The 18,253-nt window shown below is 51.5% G+C and overlaps 1 protein-coding gene across 1 annotated transcript in view; it reads left to right on the top strand.

The window, feature by feature from the left end:
* CELF5 (CUGBP Elav-like family member 5) overlaps positions 1-7,274 on the top strand; it is a 28,288-nt gene extending 21,014 nt beyond the window's left edge. Inside the window, exons 9-11 of the mRNA XM_025042995.1 lie at positions 2,596-2,780; positions 4,915-5,078; positions 6,348-7,274. Coding sequence (XP_024898763.1) covers positions 2,596-2,780; positions 4,915-5,042 — 313 coding nt within the window. The 3' untranslated portion in view covers positions 5,043-5,078; positions 6,348-7,274. The remainder of the gene's footprint in view (positions 1-2,595; positions 2,781-4,914; positions 5,079-6,347) is intronic.
* Positions 7,275-18,253: the final 10,979 nt, after the last annotated feature.

Consider the following 18,253-nt stretch of genomic DNA (forward strand, 5'->3'; position numbering starts at 1 on the left):
ACTCCAAAAAATCAATTATGACATGTTATTTTCCAGTCTAGCATGTAGATTTAGGTTTTGAAATGTTTGTTTCTTCATTAGTTTTAATATTCTCGTGGCTAACTCAGATAAACTAAAACTCAATGCATTATGCGTCAAACTCGATGCATGATTTAAGTCTATAGGTTGAAAAATTAGTCATGAAGAGATACTTTATTGTTGTATTCCATTGAGTAAGAAAAATCTGTATAACTTTCATTGCCCTTTTAGATAATTCTTTCCAGCTTAATAAAGGATCTCAGTAAAGATTATCAGTTATTTTTGTAATGAAAACTTGACCTAAAGTTGATTTCATTGTTGGCTTTTTTGAAAGAGGTATTAAAATTTTCCCCCTTGATTCCTGCACACACAACACATGTTGGGTTTCAGTATAATTTTAAACCGAATTTTTAAAACTACTTATAATTTTACTATTAAATAACTACAAAAGAAACTAGTCTCTTTCCCCACACAGCACCTTATTTCTAGGATCTTTTTTCCTTTTTCTTTTTCTCGTTTTTAACAATCTCTTGAAAAGAATATCAATGTTCAAGTTTCTTGGGTCAATTTAAACTTGATTAAAATAAAAGAGAGGCCTTTTACTCAATTAAATGTAATCATGTTAATACTAGAAAATTTTGTATAATTTTAAAGTGGAATAGAATTGGATACAATTTACAGTAGAAATACATTCGCGGCGGGGGGCCAGGCAGGCCTGGGTTCAAGTCCTGACGCTGCCCCTGCGTGTTTGGGGAGCAGCTGAATCTCCCTGTCTGAGCCTCAGTCTCCTCTGGAAAGTGGGAACCATGCTTTGAGCCCGTAGGCATAGAGATATCCTCTCCAAAACGGGATGATTTCTCTAAATTTTTGGAGAGGACACTCGTTTTGAGGTTGCGGGCGGAGTGATGAGGAATTTCCGGTAAACTGAGGCCTCCCCAGTGAAGGCGAGGGAGGGAGGAGTTCGACTCTGGAGTCGGACAACCGGGGTTCAGGTCCACCCAGTTCTGACTTGTGACATGAGGAAGGCACCTCACTACCTCGTGCCTCAGTTTCCTGGTCTGCAACACGGGCGACCATCCGTGCCAACAGGTGTTACTGGAAAATAAGCAGTGGCTGTTCCTGATACACAGTGGGCGCCCAGCACTAGGGAGTCTCTTCCTCTCTTTAATCCATCTAGTGGGGATGGGACTGGGGGGCTGGGGAGAGGTGACCAACCAGAAAAGCCCCAGATCACCCCAAGGCAAAGGAAGCCCACAAACAAGTCAAAAAAAAAAAAAAAGGTAGGATCCTAATAAAAACGGCAGCACAGTTTTATGAATGTTAGATGACTAAGAAATAACATGGATACTACAAAAAATACGGCATTTTATCATGGAGGAGACCTGAAATTTGCATGTGGAAGTTTCATCGGAAGGGTTGCAGCATGTGAGTTACTGTGAAATAGTGGAAAGAGGTCGTCTGAAGTCAGATGGGGACAGGTGTGGCTCCTAACACACTTGGGAAACGGAGGAGGTCGGTAGGTGTCTGTGTGCTTGCGCTTGCGCGTTTTGTTTTACGAAGCTTGCTTCGGCCGGGTGCGGTTTTCCGCATTCACCTCGTGCTTCTTGGAGATGAGACAGCCCACCAGCAAACACAAAATTTGCGTTACGCTCAAAATTGTTCCGTAACATATCGATCACGTTGGAACACAACTTGCATTTTAAAAACAAGCCTTCGGGACCTGCAGGTGGGAAGTAGAACTGAGGTTCTAATAAGGAAGTTACCGGGTGGGTATAGTTGTGTGATCTTGAATTTTGCATTTTCTCAGGTGGGGAATTCTCATGGCGAGGGTGGGGGGAGTTCTGGGTGGTTGGACGGTGACTTTCGCTTTAGGGAGCGTGGGAGAAGATTTGGGAATTTTCATAGCTTCAGGTAATCAAGGTTTTTAAATGATTATCATTTATACTTTGTATATGAGCCATGCACTGGAGATTATATAAGGAGGGGATGATTTCAAGGATTATCTGTGTTTTTTTTGTTTTTTTTTTTAATTTCTTGGTATATTCTACCATTTAAAAATTATCCGTGGTTTCAGGATATCTGGGGTTCGTGACTGGAGAATTCTTTTTATTTTACTTGATTTTATTTTTGCATCATCTGAGTTTTGGAAATTATCTAAAGTTAGAATTATCCAAGGTTTTTGGAAAATATATCTGGATATTTGGGGTTTGGAACCAGAGAATTATTTGTTGTTTTGTTCTATGAGCGTCGGACTTTAAAAAACAACGGACATTTTAATTTAGAAGCCGTTTTAGACTTACAGAATTATTGCAAGGATAGATCAGAGCTCCCATATACCTCACACCCAGTTTGCCTGATTTATGTAAATGATCTGGAGTTTGAAGCTTAGGGATTTTCCAGGAGTGTGGGGTTGCTTGGGATTTATCTTTGTTTGCGGGGAGAGGCAGGAATCATTTGAATTTCATAAATTATTTGGGGCCTGAGGATCGTCAGATGTTTGGAAGTGTCTGTGTGCCCACCCCCCACCCCATTTCCATACTCCTTTCTGGGTGTCATGGGGCACCCCTCTCCTGACAGCTGGAGAAGCCAGATGTGGGCTCTGGACCCACGCCCCTCCCCCCGGGGGGGTCCACCTCCCCTCCTTGGGGGCTTTACCTCTTTCTCTCCCCCACCTGCAGGTCCCGAAGGCTGTAACCTGTTTATCTACCACCTCCCCCAGGAGTTTGGAGACACGGAGCTGACGCAGATGTTCCTCCCCTTCGGCAATATCATCTCCTCCAAGGTGTTTATGGATCGGGCCACCAACCAGAGCAAGTGTTTTGGTGAGTACCTGCTGTGGGCGCCCTTCCTGCTGCCCCCCCCGTCCCACCCACGCCCCTAGGCCTGGAATGGGGAGGACGAGAGGGGGTGGTCAGCCATGAGACAGGCCTGGTCCAAAGAATCACATTTAAAAAAAAAAATAGAATCATATTCATAATCAGACTGAGCACTTATTAAGCATCTACTGTGTGCCAGGCACTTGCCACACATTCTTTCTAAAGCTCATTCATTCATTCATTCATTCATTCAACAAAGAGATATAGTGCGCCCCTGCTGTGTGCCGGGCACAGAGCTGTGAAGGAAGCCGACAAACTCCTGCCCTCAGAAAGGTCTTACCATACCGCCCGACAGATGATGGAGGTGCTCCACATCCGGGCTCCGAGCCATCGGCCCCACTTGAAATGTGCCCAGTGAGACCGAAGGCCTGAATTTTAATTTGTATTTAATTTTCAATGAATTTAAATAAGCACCATAGCCAGTGGCATCGGAATCGGAAAGCACAGGTTTAGGGGGAGGAGATGGAAATAAACAAATGTCAGATTCAGACCAGGGAACTATAGATGGTATGAAGAAAAGCAGGCGTGACCGATGAGGAGCCAGTGTGGGGAAACCCGGGGGATGAGTGTTCCAGGCGGCGGGAACGGCATGTACAAAGGGCCTGGGGCTGGACTGTGTGCATTGCAGGAACAGTGATGAGGAGGTCGTGTGGGTGGAACAGAGTGAGGGGCAGAGGGAGGAGGCAAGGGCAGGGAGGGGAGGGGGGCAGGTCGTGCAGGGCCTCGTGGGCCACGACATGGACTTCCTTGTCCCTAGAAACAGGAAATTAGGGCTCAGAGAGGCAGTGCCACCTGTTCAAAGTCACACAGCAGCAGAGGGGCTGAACCTGGATTAGAACCAGTCTGTTTGATTCCAAAATCTGGACTGTCAACCCCTCCCTACCCAACTCGACTATTTTTTGTTTCCTGTATTACTTAGTATCCAACCATAAAAAGGCAAGGATTGTCCCAATTTACTGAGGGAGGAAAGAGAGACATAGGGTGGTCAAGTGACGCACTAGAGGTCACACAGCAAGTAAGGGACCCCAGCAGTGCCTAGGCCCCTTGTTCTGTATCCTGGCCCCAGGAGGAAGAGAAAATTTCTGGCGGAAAGCCTACCCAATCACTTCCAACAATCGGGGGTCACATGCCTTCTCTGAGCCTCTCAGTTTGCTCATCTTTATAATGGGGGGAGGAGATAATAGCTCTGAATTCCCCCATAGCTCCCCATGGGCCTCCGCAAGACTCCTCAACCCTGACCCCCCACTTGGCCTCTCACACAGAGGCCTGGTGTCCCCACCTCCAAATGATTGCACATGTGGTCCCCTCCCCCTGGAGGACCCCTGGCCCTTATGGCCTCCACACCTGCCCTGTGAAGCCTGTGAGGACCAAGAGGGGAGGGGGAGGGGGAGGGCCAGGTGCGCTCCAGGTGGCAGGTGGAGGGAGTTTGGGCTGGTGGCAGTTTAAGGAGGGGGAAGCTTAAGTGTTTCTGATGGTCTTAGGGAAGACTGGGGGAAGAGAAACGGATAGAAGAGAGAGGGAGGGAAGGTGAGAAGGCGAGAGAGAGAAGAGGTAGAGAAAGAGAGACAGAGAGAGAGAAGAGACAAAGACACACACACACACACACACACAGGCAGAGGGACAGAGGGACAGAGGGACAGCTAAGACCCCAGATGGATAGAGGTCTCAGGAGGCTGACGTCCTGGGGAGAGGGAGGGAGAACGTGGCCCTCCCAGGACCCCCAGAAGGCCTACCTGTCCCCCACTCTGGATGGGAAGCCTCAGCAGAGCAGACCCCAGGTAAGGAGTGAGCGCCCCACCCCCAGAGGCATGCAAGTCCAGGGGTGTCAGACCAGGCCGGGGCTGCTGCGTGTCCTCTGGCAAGCCCTGCCACCTCCCCCAGCCCGTCTCCCGTCTGGCCCTGCGAGCGCACCCCCCCACCCCCAGGACCCCGTGCGCCGGGAGCCAGGGCCGCAGCACTGGAGCGAGCCGAGAGGACGCCCACGGCGCCCACCATGGCGGGTCCACCCCGGTCTCCGCAGGCTTCGTGAGCTTTGACAACCCGGCCAGCGCGCAGACCGCCATCCAGGCCATGAACGGCTTTCAGATCGGCATGAAGAGGCTGAAGGTGCAGCTGAAGCGGCCCCGAGACCCGGGACACCCCTACTGACGCCCACAGCCGCCCCCGGCTGCGGGCTTGGCCCAGGTGAGCCGCCAGGCGGCCCCACGCGCCCTGTCTTGTCCGCACCCCTCCCCATCCTGCAAACCTTCCCCAGGCTAGGGGGTGCTGCGAGAAGCCACAAGGAGACCCCAGGTTGGAGTGGTGGGGACAGAGCTGGATGAAGACAGCCCAGTCACCGCCGCGGACGGGAGGGAGGGATTGGGGCAAGGAGGCTGGGGAAGCCGGGGGGGCGGTTGGCAGTTTTTTTGGGGGGCGGGGAAGGGAGGCTTGGCGGCTTGACCAGAAGCGCCCGGGGGGCGGGTTTCGGCCGGGGGCGGGGCGCGTGGTGGGCGGGGCTTCTGTCCTGTCCAGGCCTCTTCCCGCTGGGCCCCTCCCATAGCTCCTTATTTAGTGTGATTCACGCCCAAGAGCTGGTGGGAAAGTGAGATTTTGCCCCGCCCACCGGCATGCCAGAAAAAAATCCCCCAAACACACAAATCCCCAAGAGTGTGTTTTGCCATCAGAGCGACCGACTTTATCAGCAACTAATCGCCTTCTTTGGGGAATGAAGAATGAGCCCAAAGGGCCAGTGAGGAGACCACTGACCTCAAGTCTCCACGAGCTTCATCTGTGAAATGGGCTCGTAGAAGTCACCTCCCTGGGAGGCAGCAGGGGGGACTCACGCGGGGGACGCGATGTTTTCCCAGCTGAGCCCTGGACCCGCCACCTAGAAAGCTCTTGATAATGCCTTTCGTTTTTTTAACTTTTTAAATCGTCATTGCTGTCGTCTGGCGCCTGGCGCAAAGCAGGTGCTCAGTTAGGGGCCGGCACCCCCAGGTTTGGGGGTGTACAGTCACAGTCCTGCACCCCGCAGCCGGGTTTGGGAGCCCGCCACCTGCAAACCAACTCACAGGCGATCTGCACGCTTTTAACATGCTGGGACAGCACCTCCTTCCTGAGCACCTACTATGCGCTAGCCACTGTTTACGGCACTTGGGGACACAGCCGCGAATGAACAGAAACGGGGGGCGGGCAGAGGGAAAAACTGCCTTCTTGGGACTTCTGTGGCAGGCAGCGGGGGAGAGTGACACGAAAGGAGTATTTGTCCCCAGTCGCCAGATAAGGACACGGGCTTTGCGACCCTAAATCTGTTCCAAGCTGGGTTTGTCGGCCTCCAGACTCCCAAACTGACTCTGAAAAGATTAGGGGCTTGGGGCCCCAGACCCCAGCCCGGCCCGGGGCAAGGGGGGGCGGGATGAGGCCGGCTGCCGGGTGCCCGCTCCGCGCTCCCTAACGCGCCTCCTTCTCCGCCAGGTGAGGGGCGTCCCACCCCAGGAGGGTTTCCCGCTTCATCTGGTCCAGGAGATTTTCGTAAATTCCAACCGAGCTCGGACACCAGCCCTCCCTCCCTCTCCCATCTCCCCTTGCCCCCCCAAAATGTGAACTGCTGCCCAAGGGGGCGGGGAGGGGGGAGCTCCTGAGGTGGGGGCCCAGGGGTCCACCAGCCCCTCCTGGGGGATTTCCTCGCTTCCTGCCACACGCCACCTTGGTGGCTTCCCCAAACGAAATCACAACTTTTCCTATATATATATATGCATATATATATAGAGCTATAGACGGTATATATATTTTTTGAGTATAGATCATGGGACCAAACTTTTCTGACTTCCTTCCATCCCTGGGCGGGTCACTCAGCAGGGACACACGAAGGGCTGAGGCCGGCCGGGCACCCGGCGTCTCCCCACCTCCGGCTGCCGCGTCAGACCAGGGTGCGGGACCCCAGGAGTCGTGGGCCAACCTGCACACCGCCAGGACTTTGGCCCCGGTTCTCGCGGGCCCGTGGGCTCCTCCGGCTGAGCGTCCCTGGTCCCGGCTGCGACTTCCGGAACCCCCGCCCTCTCCCTCGTCCCAGGGCCCTGCCTTCCCGGCGCAGAAGAGACCCCTGGCCTCCCCCGCCCGCCCCCCGAGTCATAGCCTTACTCATGTGGCCAATAGCCCTTAGCTTTTCCGTCGGGGGGCAGACAGGGTTGGGGGGACCCCAACCCCCACGCGCCCTCCCAAGGGCAGGCAGCCCGCCGTCCCTGCCTTCGGATCACCAGCCTGGAGCTCACGATCTCACGATCTCACGACCAAGGTCTCTGCGCTCGTCGGACCAGCCCGACCGGCACTGGCCAAGCGCCCCTTTGCCGAAGATACCTCTTCAAAGAATTTTTTTTTTTTTTTTTAAATTTTGGTCTTTCTGAGCAGGTACAAAGAAGAAAAAAGAAGGGGGGGAAAAAAGAGGGGAGGGAATCAAACGACAATGGATTTTTGTTTTCTAGCGGGGGCGGGGAGGGAGATCTTGGGGTGCCTCTGTACAGCTACCCAAACCGTGAAAACCCACCTTGAAGCACAGAGTCAAGTTCGTTTGGACGTCCAGGGGGGCCTCTCGCCAGATGAGGCACCAGAGAACTTAATAAGCTCAAGAAAAAAAATTTTTAAGGAAAAAAAAAAAAAAAAATTCTCTTTTGTTTCTACCAAAATGTGTTGACAGACCCAGAAAAAAAAAAAAAGAAGAAAAAAAAAAAAAAAAAAAAAAAAAAAGGAAAAGGAAAAAAAATCTTCTGACCAACTCGTTTCGATATTCCAGAGTTTGATAATAGTTCCGAGACACTCTCTAGCGTGCCTGTGTCCTGTGCGTCTGCGTGTGCAAGCGTGTGCTCAGGGGCCGAGAGGGGGCCTCGTTCGTGTCCCCGGCGCCCGCCAAGCTCCCGCCAGGCCTGGCGTGCAGTGGCGTGTGTCCTTCTGGTCCATGTTTACTGGCTGTAAATACCATTTTTATACTCCACATCGAAGATCTACGTGATTTGTACAATGTACTTTATTTCTGCTACGAGTAATTTCATGAAGTTTCAACTTGCAAACTGACTTTTGGAAACAAACCACACACACACACACACACACACACACACACACACACACACACACACGAGAGGAAGACAAGAAAAGGACTTAGAAGAAGCTTTGAGTTGACTTGGTTTGAATTTCGTGGCTGGAGAGGTTCTTGTCACTGTGGCGTGTTTCAGGTGAGAAGCTGCAAGCGTCATCTTTATGTCCAAAACGCCTCTCTTTGGTCTGGAGAAACCGAAAGTTTATTTAATAAAAGTTTTACTTGCTAAAGGATTGAGCGCTTCCTTATTTGCCCTGTCACGTCAATGAAGACCGAGTGTGTCTGGACCCATTGCATGCCCAACCTAGACAGAGATCCAGATTTGGAGTCAGGGCGTGTGGGAGCGGGTGTTCCAAGGTTTCTTCACCCTCTGGATGAAGCAGATGAAATCTCGGCTGTGGGAACGTCGGGCTTGCCTTCCTCAGGAAAGGCCGGTGCCCGTGTTTCTGGATTCCCACGTTCATTTATTCAGTCAGTCAACAAACATTCCTTGAGCACCTGCTGCACACCTGTTCCTCTGTTGGCCACCACGGACACGGCAGTAACCAGACAGCTCTGGTTCCTGCCCTCACGGAGGCGGCCTGGGAGATGAGACACTACACAGTACACATTTTTAAAAACAAGTAAAATTCACATATCATAAAAGTCACCATTTTTACCATTTTAAAGTGTGCAATCTAGTGGCATTAAGTACATTTACATGGTTTTGCAGCCATCACCTCTAATTCCAGATCATTCCATCACCCCAAAAACAACCTCATCCCCTTTGGCAGTCACTCCCATCCCCCTCCCCAAGCCCCTGGCTACCACTCACCCACTTCCTGTCTGGATGTGCCTGTTCTGGACATGACACATACATGGAATCACACACGTGTGGCCTAGTGTGTCCGGCATCTCTCACTAAGCGTCGTGGTTTCAGGGTCCGTCTGCGTAGCAAGTGTCAGCGCCTCCCCGCTTTTCACGGCCGAGTGACACTCCCCCATGTGGACGGGCCACGTCGTATGTATCCGTTCATCCGTCCGTGGACGTTTGGGTTGCTGTCCTCTTCGGGCCATTGTAAATAGTGCCACCGTAAATATTCGTGAACACGTTTTGTTTGGACACCTGCTGCAGTGCCCTTGGGCCGTACCCGGGAGCGGAATTGCGGGGCGGGTGGTAATTCCGTGTGTAGCTCTCTGAGGAGCCACTCCGCCGTTTTCCATGACAACCGCCCCATTTTACGTTCCCACCAGCAGTGCACAAGGGTTCCAGTTTCTCCGCGTCCTTGCCGGCACTGTTACAATAGATTTTGAATTGGAATGTTGGGGCAGAAAGTCCCCAGCTGGACCTGACGTGGCCGAGGACCCAGAAGTGCCCTGAGGAGGTGAGACCAGAGAGATGATGTGGCTTTGGCTCCTGCCCCCACTCCCGTGGAGGCCTCAAAGTTCCCCACCTGAGACCTGGAGTGGGGTATATGGGGCTCTGCGGGGGGGCCTGGGCAAGGCCTGGGGGGTGTTAAGAGATGGTACTTGAAACTGATGGGACTCATACTAACTGCTCTGTTTAATTAGCTACGTAGTGTCTTGCTGGATGCTTTGCAGAGCTGTGTCTTTTATCGATAATTCATCCCATTTTAGGGTTTAGGAGGCTGAGGCTCAGAAATGAAGTACCTCGCTCTGTCACGGGAGAACAAGGCCCAGGTGGGGTACGAGCTGGAAAGATGAGCCCGAGTCTGCCTGGAATAGTTTTCTGTGTGGGAGGAACAGCCTGGGTAAAGGCTCAGAGGCTTGAGACGTCATGGTGATTGGACAGTTGGCCGAGGCTGCAGCACCAGGCAAAGGAACAGATGCAGAGACTATAGGGGCTGGATTATGGAGGTCCTTTCATGATGAAGCGCCTACTGTGTGCCAGATTTTGTCCCTGCCCTCCCAAGGCCTCAGTCGAGGAGAAAGTTGGCGGGGGGCGGAAAAGGAACTACCCATCTCCACAAGGAAAAGTAATTCTAGAGTGTGCTAGAAGTTGTGACCACGATGAAACTAGCAAATCCGGGACATTATCTTAGGGCAATGGAGACCCTCAGGCAGGCTTTAAGCAGGGGAGGGACATGACCAGACTGGGGTGCTAGAAGGGTACCTGGGGTGATCTTCGTTTTGATGAGGTGTGACTCGGTACTCTGGAGGATGATTGGACAGGATAATATTCCTACCGAGTGTTTGCTGAGCACCTACTATCTGCCAAGCGTCGTTTCAAGCCTGTGTGATCCAATACGGTAGCCACTAGGTATGTGTGGCTATTTAAAGTTAAATAGATTTTAATCACTGTAAATTCACTTTCTCAGTCACACTAAGCCATACTTGAAGGGCTCAATAGCCATATGTCCGTTACTACAGAAAGTTCTGCCACTGGTCTAGGCTGCTACCACCTGTGAGTATGTTCTATTAATAGCCCGACTTTATGATTTAGTAGATTGGGGCCCAGAGAGGTTAAGTGACCTGCCTGTGGCTGCACAGCAGGAGCTGGATCCGGGCCCTCAGGCTGGTCTCTTAACCGCTGCACCATCTCACTCACCTGGGCTGCATAGTCCCTGAAATTCAAATGTCAGTTTGTAATTCAAGTCATTATTTGTAATAGCCCAATTTAAGCTTTTAAGTTTAACTCAAAATTGTTAAAGATTTGGAACGCACACCCTTAAAATACAGCGATTCTTCCTGAGTGTCTCCGTAGAGTGAACAGGGGTGTGCTGGGCACGGCTGAGCCCGGCTGTGGTGTAGGCATTCGTTCAGGGGAAATAGGCCGAGTAACACTCAGAGTGTATCTGTCAGCTATTGCTGCATAATGAATCTCCCCACCAAGTTTAGCAAATTAAAATAATACACATCCATCATCTCATATAGCTTCTGTGGATCAGGAATCTAGGAGTGGCATAGCTGGGTGGTTCCGGCTCAGGGTCTCGTGAGGTCACAGTGAAGACGTCAGCCAGGGCTGCCTCATCTGAAGGCCCCGCTGGAGGAGCCGCTTCCAGTTGGTCCCCTCACGTGGCCGGTGGCGGGAGGCCCCAGTTCCTCTCCACGTGGCCCTCTCGACCCCTGCCTTTTGTGACTAACCTCCAGGCCACACCCCTACCCTCTGCCTTATTCTGTTTGTTAGAAGCCGGTCACTGAGTTTAGCCCACAGTCACACACGGGCTTGAATACCAGGAGGTGGGACATTTGGAGCCACCTGTGAGGCGGCACCCACAGGGAGCATCCCCGCCGTGGAATACCATGTGGCTCTTAGAGAATGAAATCGTCTCCAGGTCACATTGTTAGATGAAAGTGAAAGATGCAGAAGAACGGCAGGAAATATTCCGTGGCGCGCGCGCGTGTGTGTGTGTGTGTGTGGTTTCTTTCCGGGTCACGTGTATGATTGTAAGGATGAGAAAGAAGGACTGGAAGTGTCCTCTCCCGCATGACGAAGGGAGAGGCTTTGGCAGCAGGGAACAGGAAGGCAGGATGAAGCAGAGTTGAGCCTTAGCTGCAGTCTTTACAGGGTGAATATATTCAGGTATTACTTAGGAAATTAAGGATTCATTTAAAATACATTTTTAAAAGATGAATGGAAAAGGCCGGCCTGGGAGGCATGTGGGGGCCCCCACACAGAAAGGCTCGCACGGCAAGGCCGACAGCCAGCCAGGACCCGAGCCTTGCCAGAGACCACACGAGCTTGGAAGGAGCCCTTCCCCCGTCGGGCCTTCAGATGACACTCCAGCCCGGCTGACGCCTCGGTCGTAGCCTGTGGGAAACCCTGAAGCAGAGACACCAGCTGGGCACCTCTAGATTCCCGACCCACAGGAACTGGGAGATAGCAAATGTTTGAAGCCACTAAGCTGAAAGGTAATGCATTATGCAGCAAAGATAACTCACACATCAGCAAAGCCACATCAGCTGCAAAGACCTAACTACAAAGTACCGGGAATAAACCTCAGGGAAACCTGGAGGAAACGTGGGAACATCTTATTGAGAGACATAAAAGACGATGCCGGGCAAGCGGTGAGCTGGGCGGCCGTGGTACCCAGGGCGACTCACGGTTCCACGAGTTCTCTCCCAGATGAACCTTGAGTTTCTGCACAGTTCAGATCTCCACGGTAGTTTCCACGGAACTGGACAGACTGGTTCTCAGATTCATGAGCATAATTGGATCGTAGGGGAAGCAAGACGAATGGGCCGAAACGAGTGGCTGTTTACTGAGCACCTCGTATGTGCCAGACACAGTTCCCAGAGCTTTATAAGTATTATCTCGTTTAACCGCCACTGCAGCCTTAGGAGGTAAGATCCAGTTTACAGATGAGGACATGTAGAAAGGTCGGCTGGCTGGCTGCAGAGCCTGCCCACTGAGGCTGTATGCCATGCTACCCTGTAAAACACCGAGACACATTATGAAGCTATAGTAACTAAAACAGCATGTCCTCAGCGCCTGCTGTGTTTTATTTGCTTTTCTATTCTCTAGAGCCTGGCATAGAGCAGCTGCTTACGAAATGTCCTAAAAGTACAAGCGGTTAAGTCTGGAGGGGGACTGCCCAGGGTTTGAACTCCGGCTATGACATTTATCAGGCCAGTGGCTGAACTTTCTGTGGCTCAGTTACCCCTCCCTATGGAAAAGTAAGCCACAGGGCACTCGCCTGAGGCTTGTTGTGGGAATGAACGAGTTAATATTTAGAAGGCCCCGGGTCAGCGCTGAGGAAGTGTCAGAATAACCCCCTTGAAAAGCAAAAAAAAAAAAAAAAAAGTACTTTCTGGAGACTTGCGCCTGGCCACCGGCAGGGGGCAGCAGAGACCCACACCTTCCTCCAGTGTGGGCGCCCTGCTTTGAGCCGCCTCAAGCATTCACTGAGCGTCGGATGCGTGCGCACGCTGCGCAGCTGGGTGAAGTGGTGAGGGGACCCCCTTGTCCCCGCCCCGGGGCTCTCTCCTGGGACACGAAAGCTACACTGTGCAAAATTCTTAGTTCGTCCTTGAAACTCTGCTCCGCCTCTCTCCTCCTCTCTCCAGGGCTAACATGGTCTAAACACTCTCCCCACTCTGGGTTCTCAATATTTGCCGAGCGGTTGAAGGTTCACATGCCCTTGAGCAACCTCGTTCTCTCTCTAAGCCTCAGTTTCCTCGTCTGTAAAATGGGGTTCGTGAGAGTGTGCACTGTCCAGGTCTGTCGAAACGACCAGGGAGATTAATTAATGCACGCGGACGACAGCCTTGTCGTTATTCTATAATATTATGATAAGGCAAAATAGGACTTCCTCCTAAATCAGAAATGGGAGCTCTCGGACTCACTCCTACTGGATTCGAGCAGTGGCGAGCATTTATCGAGCGCTTGCGTGTGCCAGGCGCTGTTGTGTGCCGGAGCCTGCAGGGAACAAAACGCAGATTCCTCGAAAAAAAGCCACTCCCCCGCCCCGCCCCCATCTCCGCCTCCTCCTCCCCGAGCCTACAGAAGCGAAGTGAAGGTGATGGCGATCCTCACATTCATGAGACCATCAGCCAATCCACCCCCTGAAGTTGGCCCGTCATCAGAGCTTGGGTTCTTGCGATGTCAGGCGTGACGCAGACAGCGATCCTTAGAGGCGCAATAACCTTCATTCTATAGAGAAGGAAGTTAGAGCAACATATACCTGCCTCTCTTTGGGGGTCTGTACAATGAAGGTCGGGGTTTGCGAGGCGGACCAATGGCACCGAAATGGCTTTGCCATCCTGGGAGAAGTCCAGAGATACGTTTTGAGCGCTCGCCCCCCACCAGCTGGGGCGCCGGGTTGCAGCGTAGAGCTGGAGGTTCAGCACCCGGGGTCGCGGACAGCTCCAGGATCTGGCGGTAGAGCCGCTGGGTGGGCGGGTGATTCCGGGGACAGGATCCAGAAGGAGCCCCGGACCCCCAGCCCGTCCACAGGGACAAGAGCCTAACTTTTCTCCGCTGGTCTGCCGCGCATCAAAGCCTGCAGTGAGCCCACTGGACATCTCCAAGCAGCCACTCCTCAGGCCAGAACTGATCCTGGTCCCCAATCCCCCCGCTCCACAGCGGCTTCATCTCAGCAGATAGTAGTCTCGTCCTTTCCCCTGCTGAGCCAAGCACTTCGTTGTCCTCGACGCTACCCTTTCTTCCTCGACAGCCAATGCATAAGCAAGTCCTCTGCCCTCAAAACTTGCCCTGAATCTGTCCCCTTCTCCCACCCCTCTGCCTCCACCTGGTGCATCCCCATCGTCTCCCACCTGGACCTGTGCAGTCCTCCCTGGTCCTCAGGCTCCCACTCTCGCACCTCTGGTCTGTCCTCCCGGCAGCAGCCCCAAGAGGGCGCCTGGGAGCAACCTCCAGAGCTCCCACCTCCCTTGGGGGTCAAAGCACAAGTCCTCCCGCTCTTGGCCCACTATGCCCTGCACGACCTGCCCGTCCCCTCCATGCCCTCCCCTCCTCCCTCTCTCCCCCTCTCTCTGCTCTAGCCACTTGGGCCTCCCAGCTGTTCCTCCACCAGGGCCTTTGCACGGGCTGTGCCCTTTGTCTGGAACCTTCTTCCCCCAGATACTCACCTGCAAACTCTTCCTCAGCTCCTTCTCACCCACAAGAGCATCCTAGGGCAGGGAGAAGTTAGCAGAGGACTAACTATGCAGGTATCACAGGCCCCAGAGACCCCGTAAGGTTGGTCTCTATCTCAAGGGCAGTAGGGAGCCATTCACATGGGGTGTTTCACATGGGGAGGGGTGAGACAGTCACATCTTCATTTTTAAGTCACTCCCTGGCTGCTGCGTGGACAGAAAGAAAAGGCTTGCTCCACTTCATCGGTGTGGCTTAGATGAAGCCAGGGCCCCACAGAATTCCCCCGGAATCCATCACCTGTGTCATTCAAACATGAACGTGTATAATTATCTAATGTTCCTCTCCCCCAGCATACTATGGGCTCCCCCAAGACAGGACTGAGGTCTGCTTTGGTCCTACTATGCTCCCCAGAGCTCAGTAGAGGACCTGGCATACAGCAGGTGCTCAGTAAAAGTCTGATGAATGAATGAGTGAATGAATGAATGAATGAATGTCTCATGCTTAGAGACATCTGACATCGCACTGGATCTCACACCAAAGTTACAAAGAGGGTGTCATTGGACCCACTGTACAGATGAGAAAGTTGAGACTCAAAGAGGGGAAGGGATTTGCCTGAGCAAACCCAGGCTGTCAGCAGAGAGTCCTCTGGTGGCCGTGGAAGGTTTTCAGCGGGAGGTGGCACGTGAGTGGGGGTCGGACGGGTGGGGATGAAGGTCAAGGGTCAGAGGAGGTCAGTCCTGGCTACAGGAAAGGCATAAGTGAGAGTCAGGTTGTACAATTCTGGTCGAGGATGAAACCCAGCTGAGAACCCTTCGGGCAAAATGCGTGGGGCCTGGGGGTCAGGAACATGGCCCTGAGCTGGGGTCTGTCTGGTGCAGAGAGGAGCGTGGTGGGCGGCCACCACCTCCGTGGTCTGCCCCTTTCCTGCGCTTGAGTCAGCCCCTCCCCACGAGGGTGGGCGGGACTTGTGACTTGCTCCAGCTAATGGAATTTGGCAAAGGTGAGGATGTCACCCCTGTGGTTAGTTTACTCCCCCCCCACCCGCCTTGTGTTGTTTTCAATTGTGGTAAAATACACGAAACTTAAATTTACCATTCTAGCCATTTTTAGGCGTACAGATCAATGGCATTAAAGTACATTCACGTAATTTATAATGAAAGTATGTATATTAGATACAATATAAATAATATTAAATGCTATACTATATGCATTTATATGATATATAATATGAATAATATTAAAGGCTATAATTTTTCTCCTAAGCTCTGTTTTAGCTGCATCTCACAAAGTTCGATATGTTGCATTTTCATTTTAATCGTATTAGAAGTATTTCCTTAGGTTTCCTAAAGCTTTCTTCTTTGATCTGGGTTATTAAGAAGCATGTTGTTTAATTTCCAAATATTTGGAGAGGTTTTTCACATATCTTTTTGTGATCGATACCTCATTTAACTTCGTTAGAGTCAGAGACCATTAGCTTGGATGATTGGATTTTCTTAAATTTACTAAGGTTCCTTTTATGGCCTATCTCAGGGAATATGATTAAAGAATACAGTGCGTCTTGGTAACGTTCCATGTTAACTTGAAAAGGGTGTATACTCTACTGATGCAGGGCGGAGTGTTCTAGAAACGTCATTCCAAGTTGGTCAACGGTGTCATTCAGGTCTGTATCCTGTCTATTTCTATTTTTCCCATCGGTCGCTGAGAGAATAGTGTTAGAGTCTCCAGGTGTAACTGTAGGTTTGCAAGTTCCTCCTTTTATCTCTCTCGGTGTTGGCTTTGTGTATTTTGATTTCATGTTGCTGGAGTGTATGTGGATGGATACATATTCATTCAGGGTTGACAAATTGACCCCTTTATCATTATACGTCCCTTGCTATGATGTCTGCTTTGTCTGGTTTTAATGTGTCCACTCCAGCATTTTTTAAATTAGTGTTTTCCTGGGACATTCCGCTCCCTTCCCATTTAAAAAAAAAAATGTATCTGTCTTTATATTTAAAGTGGGTATCTTGCTAATCATGTGTTTTTCTCAGTTTTTGTTGGCTGAGAAAGCCTTTGTTTCTCCATCATTTTCAAATGACATTTCCACTAGGTATGAAATTCCAGAGTCAGAGACTTTCTTACCAGCACTTAAAAGATGTCAGCCCATCGTCTCCTCGCTTGCGCAGTTTCAGTGAGAGGTCTGCCGTTATTCTTGTCCTTGCTCCTCTCTCTATGCGAGGTCTCCGTCCCCCGCCCCCACCGCCCTCGGCTGCTTTCAAGAGTGTTCTCCTTCTCTTTAATTTTCCGTATTTCGAATATGATATGTCTGGGTATGTGTTTGGGGGCATATTTGTTCTGTGTGGTATTTTCCGGGCTTCTTGGATCTGCGATTTGATGTCTTTAATTTGGGAAACGTATTGGTCTTTCTCTCTCGAAATATTCTTCTGCTCTCTGCTCTTTCTTCACCTTCTGAGATTCCAATTATACATGTGTTAGATCATCTGATCTTGTCCCACAGCTTCTGAGTGCTCTTAACCTGTCTGGGACACCTCTCCAATTCTTAAGTATCTTTTACACCGAGCGGGCTTCAGGCTGGATCTCTGGGTAGTTTGGGATCAGATTGGGGAGGTTCTTATAGCATTTGTCTTTGCAGCTGACAGACCTTGACTTGTGGCAGCCGGCCGCGGTGGGTTCTATTTTTCTCTTTAAACGCATCTGTCTTTTTATACAAAAGATTTGATTGAAAGAAAAATGTTCAGTAATACTTGGACATGGACGCGGTACGGAGGGTGATCTGTGAGTGACAGGAGGTTGAAAGAGGCTTTCTCATCTAGCCTCCTCACTTTGCAGCTGGGGAAACTGAGGCACAGGGTGGACCTGAGCCCTCTGCCCTTGGTGTTGGGGGATGGGAAGTGGGGGAGGAGCTGGGAGCCTCTCACAGAGAGCCAAACCCTGGTCCAGCTCAGCTGCTGCTGGGGGTTTGGGCATTGGGGCTGGCTCTGAGGGGGTCTCAGTTTTCTCGAGTGGAAAATGTGGCTGATAAATCAGGCTTCTCGGTTGTGGGTGTAGGGGATATGACCCAGAAGCCCCACACCCTGCCCCATTGGATGGAGTATAACTGGGTCTCCTGGCCTTTCTCGTTCTGTCTCTCTGTGTGTCTCTGTCTCAATTTGTCTCGCTGTCTCCGCTTGCCTCTGTCCGTCCGTGTGTGTCTTTATCTCTGTGTGCATGTCTCTGTCTCTCTCTTTCGATGTATGTCTCTCCTCCTTCTCCCTCCTTCCCTCTCTCTCCCATTCTCCCTCTCTTTCTCTCTGTTTTGCTGTTTCTCATAGTCTTTTTTTCTGTTTCTCTCTGTATATCTCTGTCTCTCGCTCCTTCCTCTCTCTGTTCCCCCCGCCAACTCTCTCTGTTTCTATTTCTTTCTCTCCTTGTCTCTGTCTCTCTCTGTGCAGTCTCATCTCTCTCTCTCTCTCTCTCTCTCTCACCCTCCCCTCTTCCCTCCATCTCCCTCTCCCGTTTCCCCTCCCCCTCCCCTTCTCCCTCCCTTCTTTTCCATTTGAAGGCTGCCTCCCACATCTGCCTTCCGCCAAGGCCCAGGCTCTGACCCGCCATCTGAATGCCTTGCTCCAACCGCACATCTGTGGGGTAATTGTCTTCTAGACCACAAGGTACTGAGGCAAATTATAGTTACGGGGCGGGGGCCCTCCATGTGGGCGAACCGCGTCCGCTGGGCTGGGCTCCGCTGGGCGAGATGGCCGGGGAGCGGCCCGCTCTC

The sequence above is a fragment of the Pteropus alecto genome, unplaced genomic scaffold, assembly GCF_000325575.1.
Source record: "Pteropus alecto unplaced genomic scaffold, ASM32557v1 scaffold30, whole genome shotgun sequence".
Classification (NCBI taxonomy): domain Eukaryota; kingdom Metazoa; phylum Chordata; class Mammalia; order Chiroptera; family Pteropodidae; genus Pteropus; species Pteropus alecto.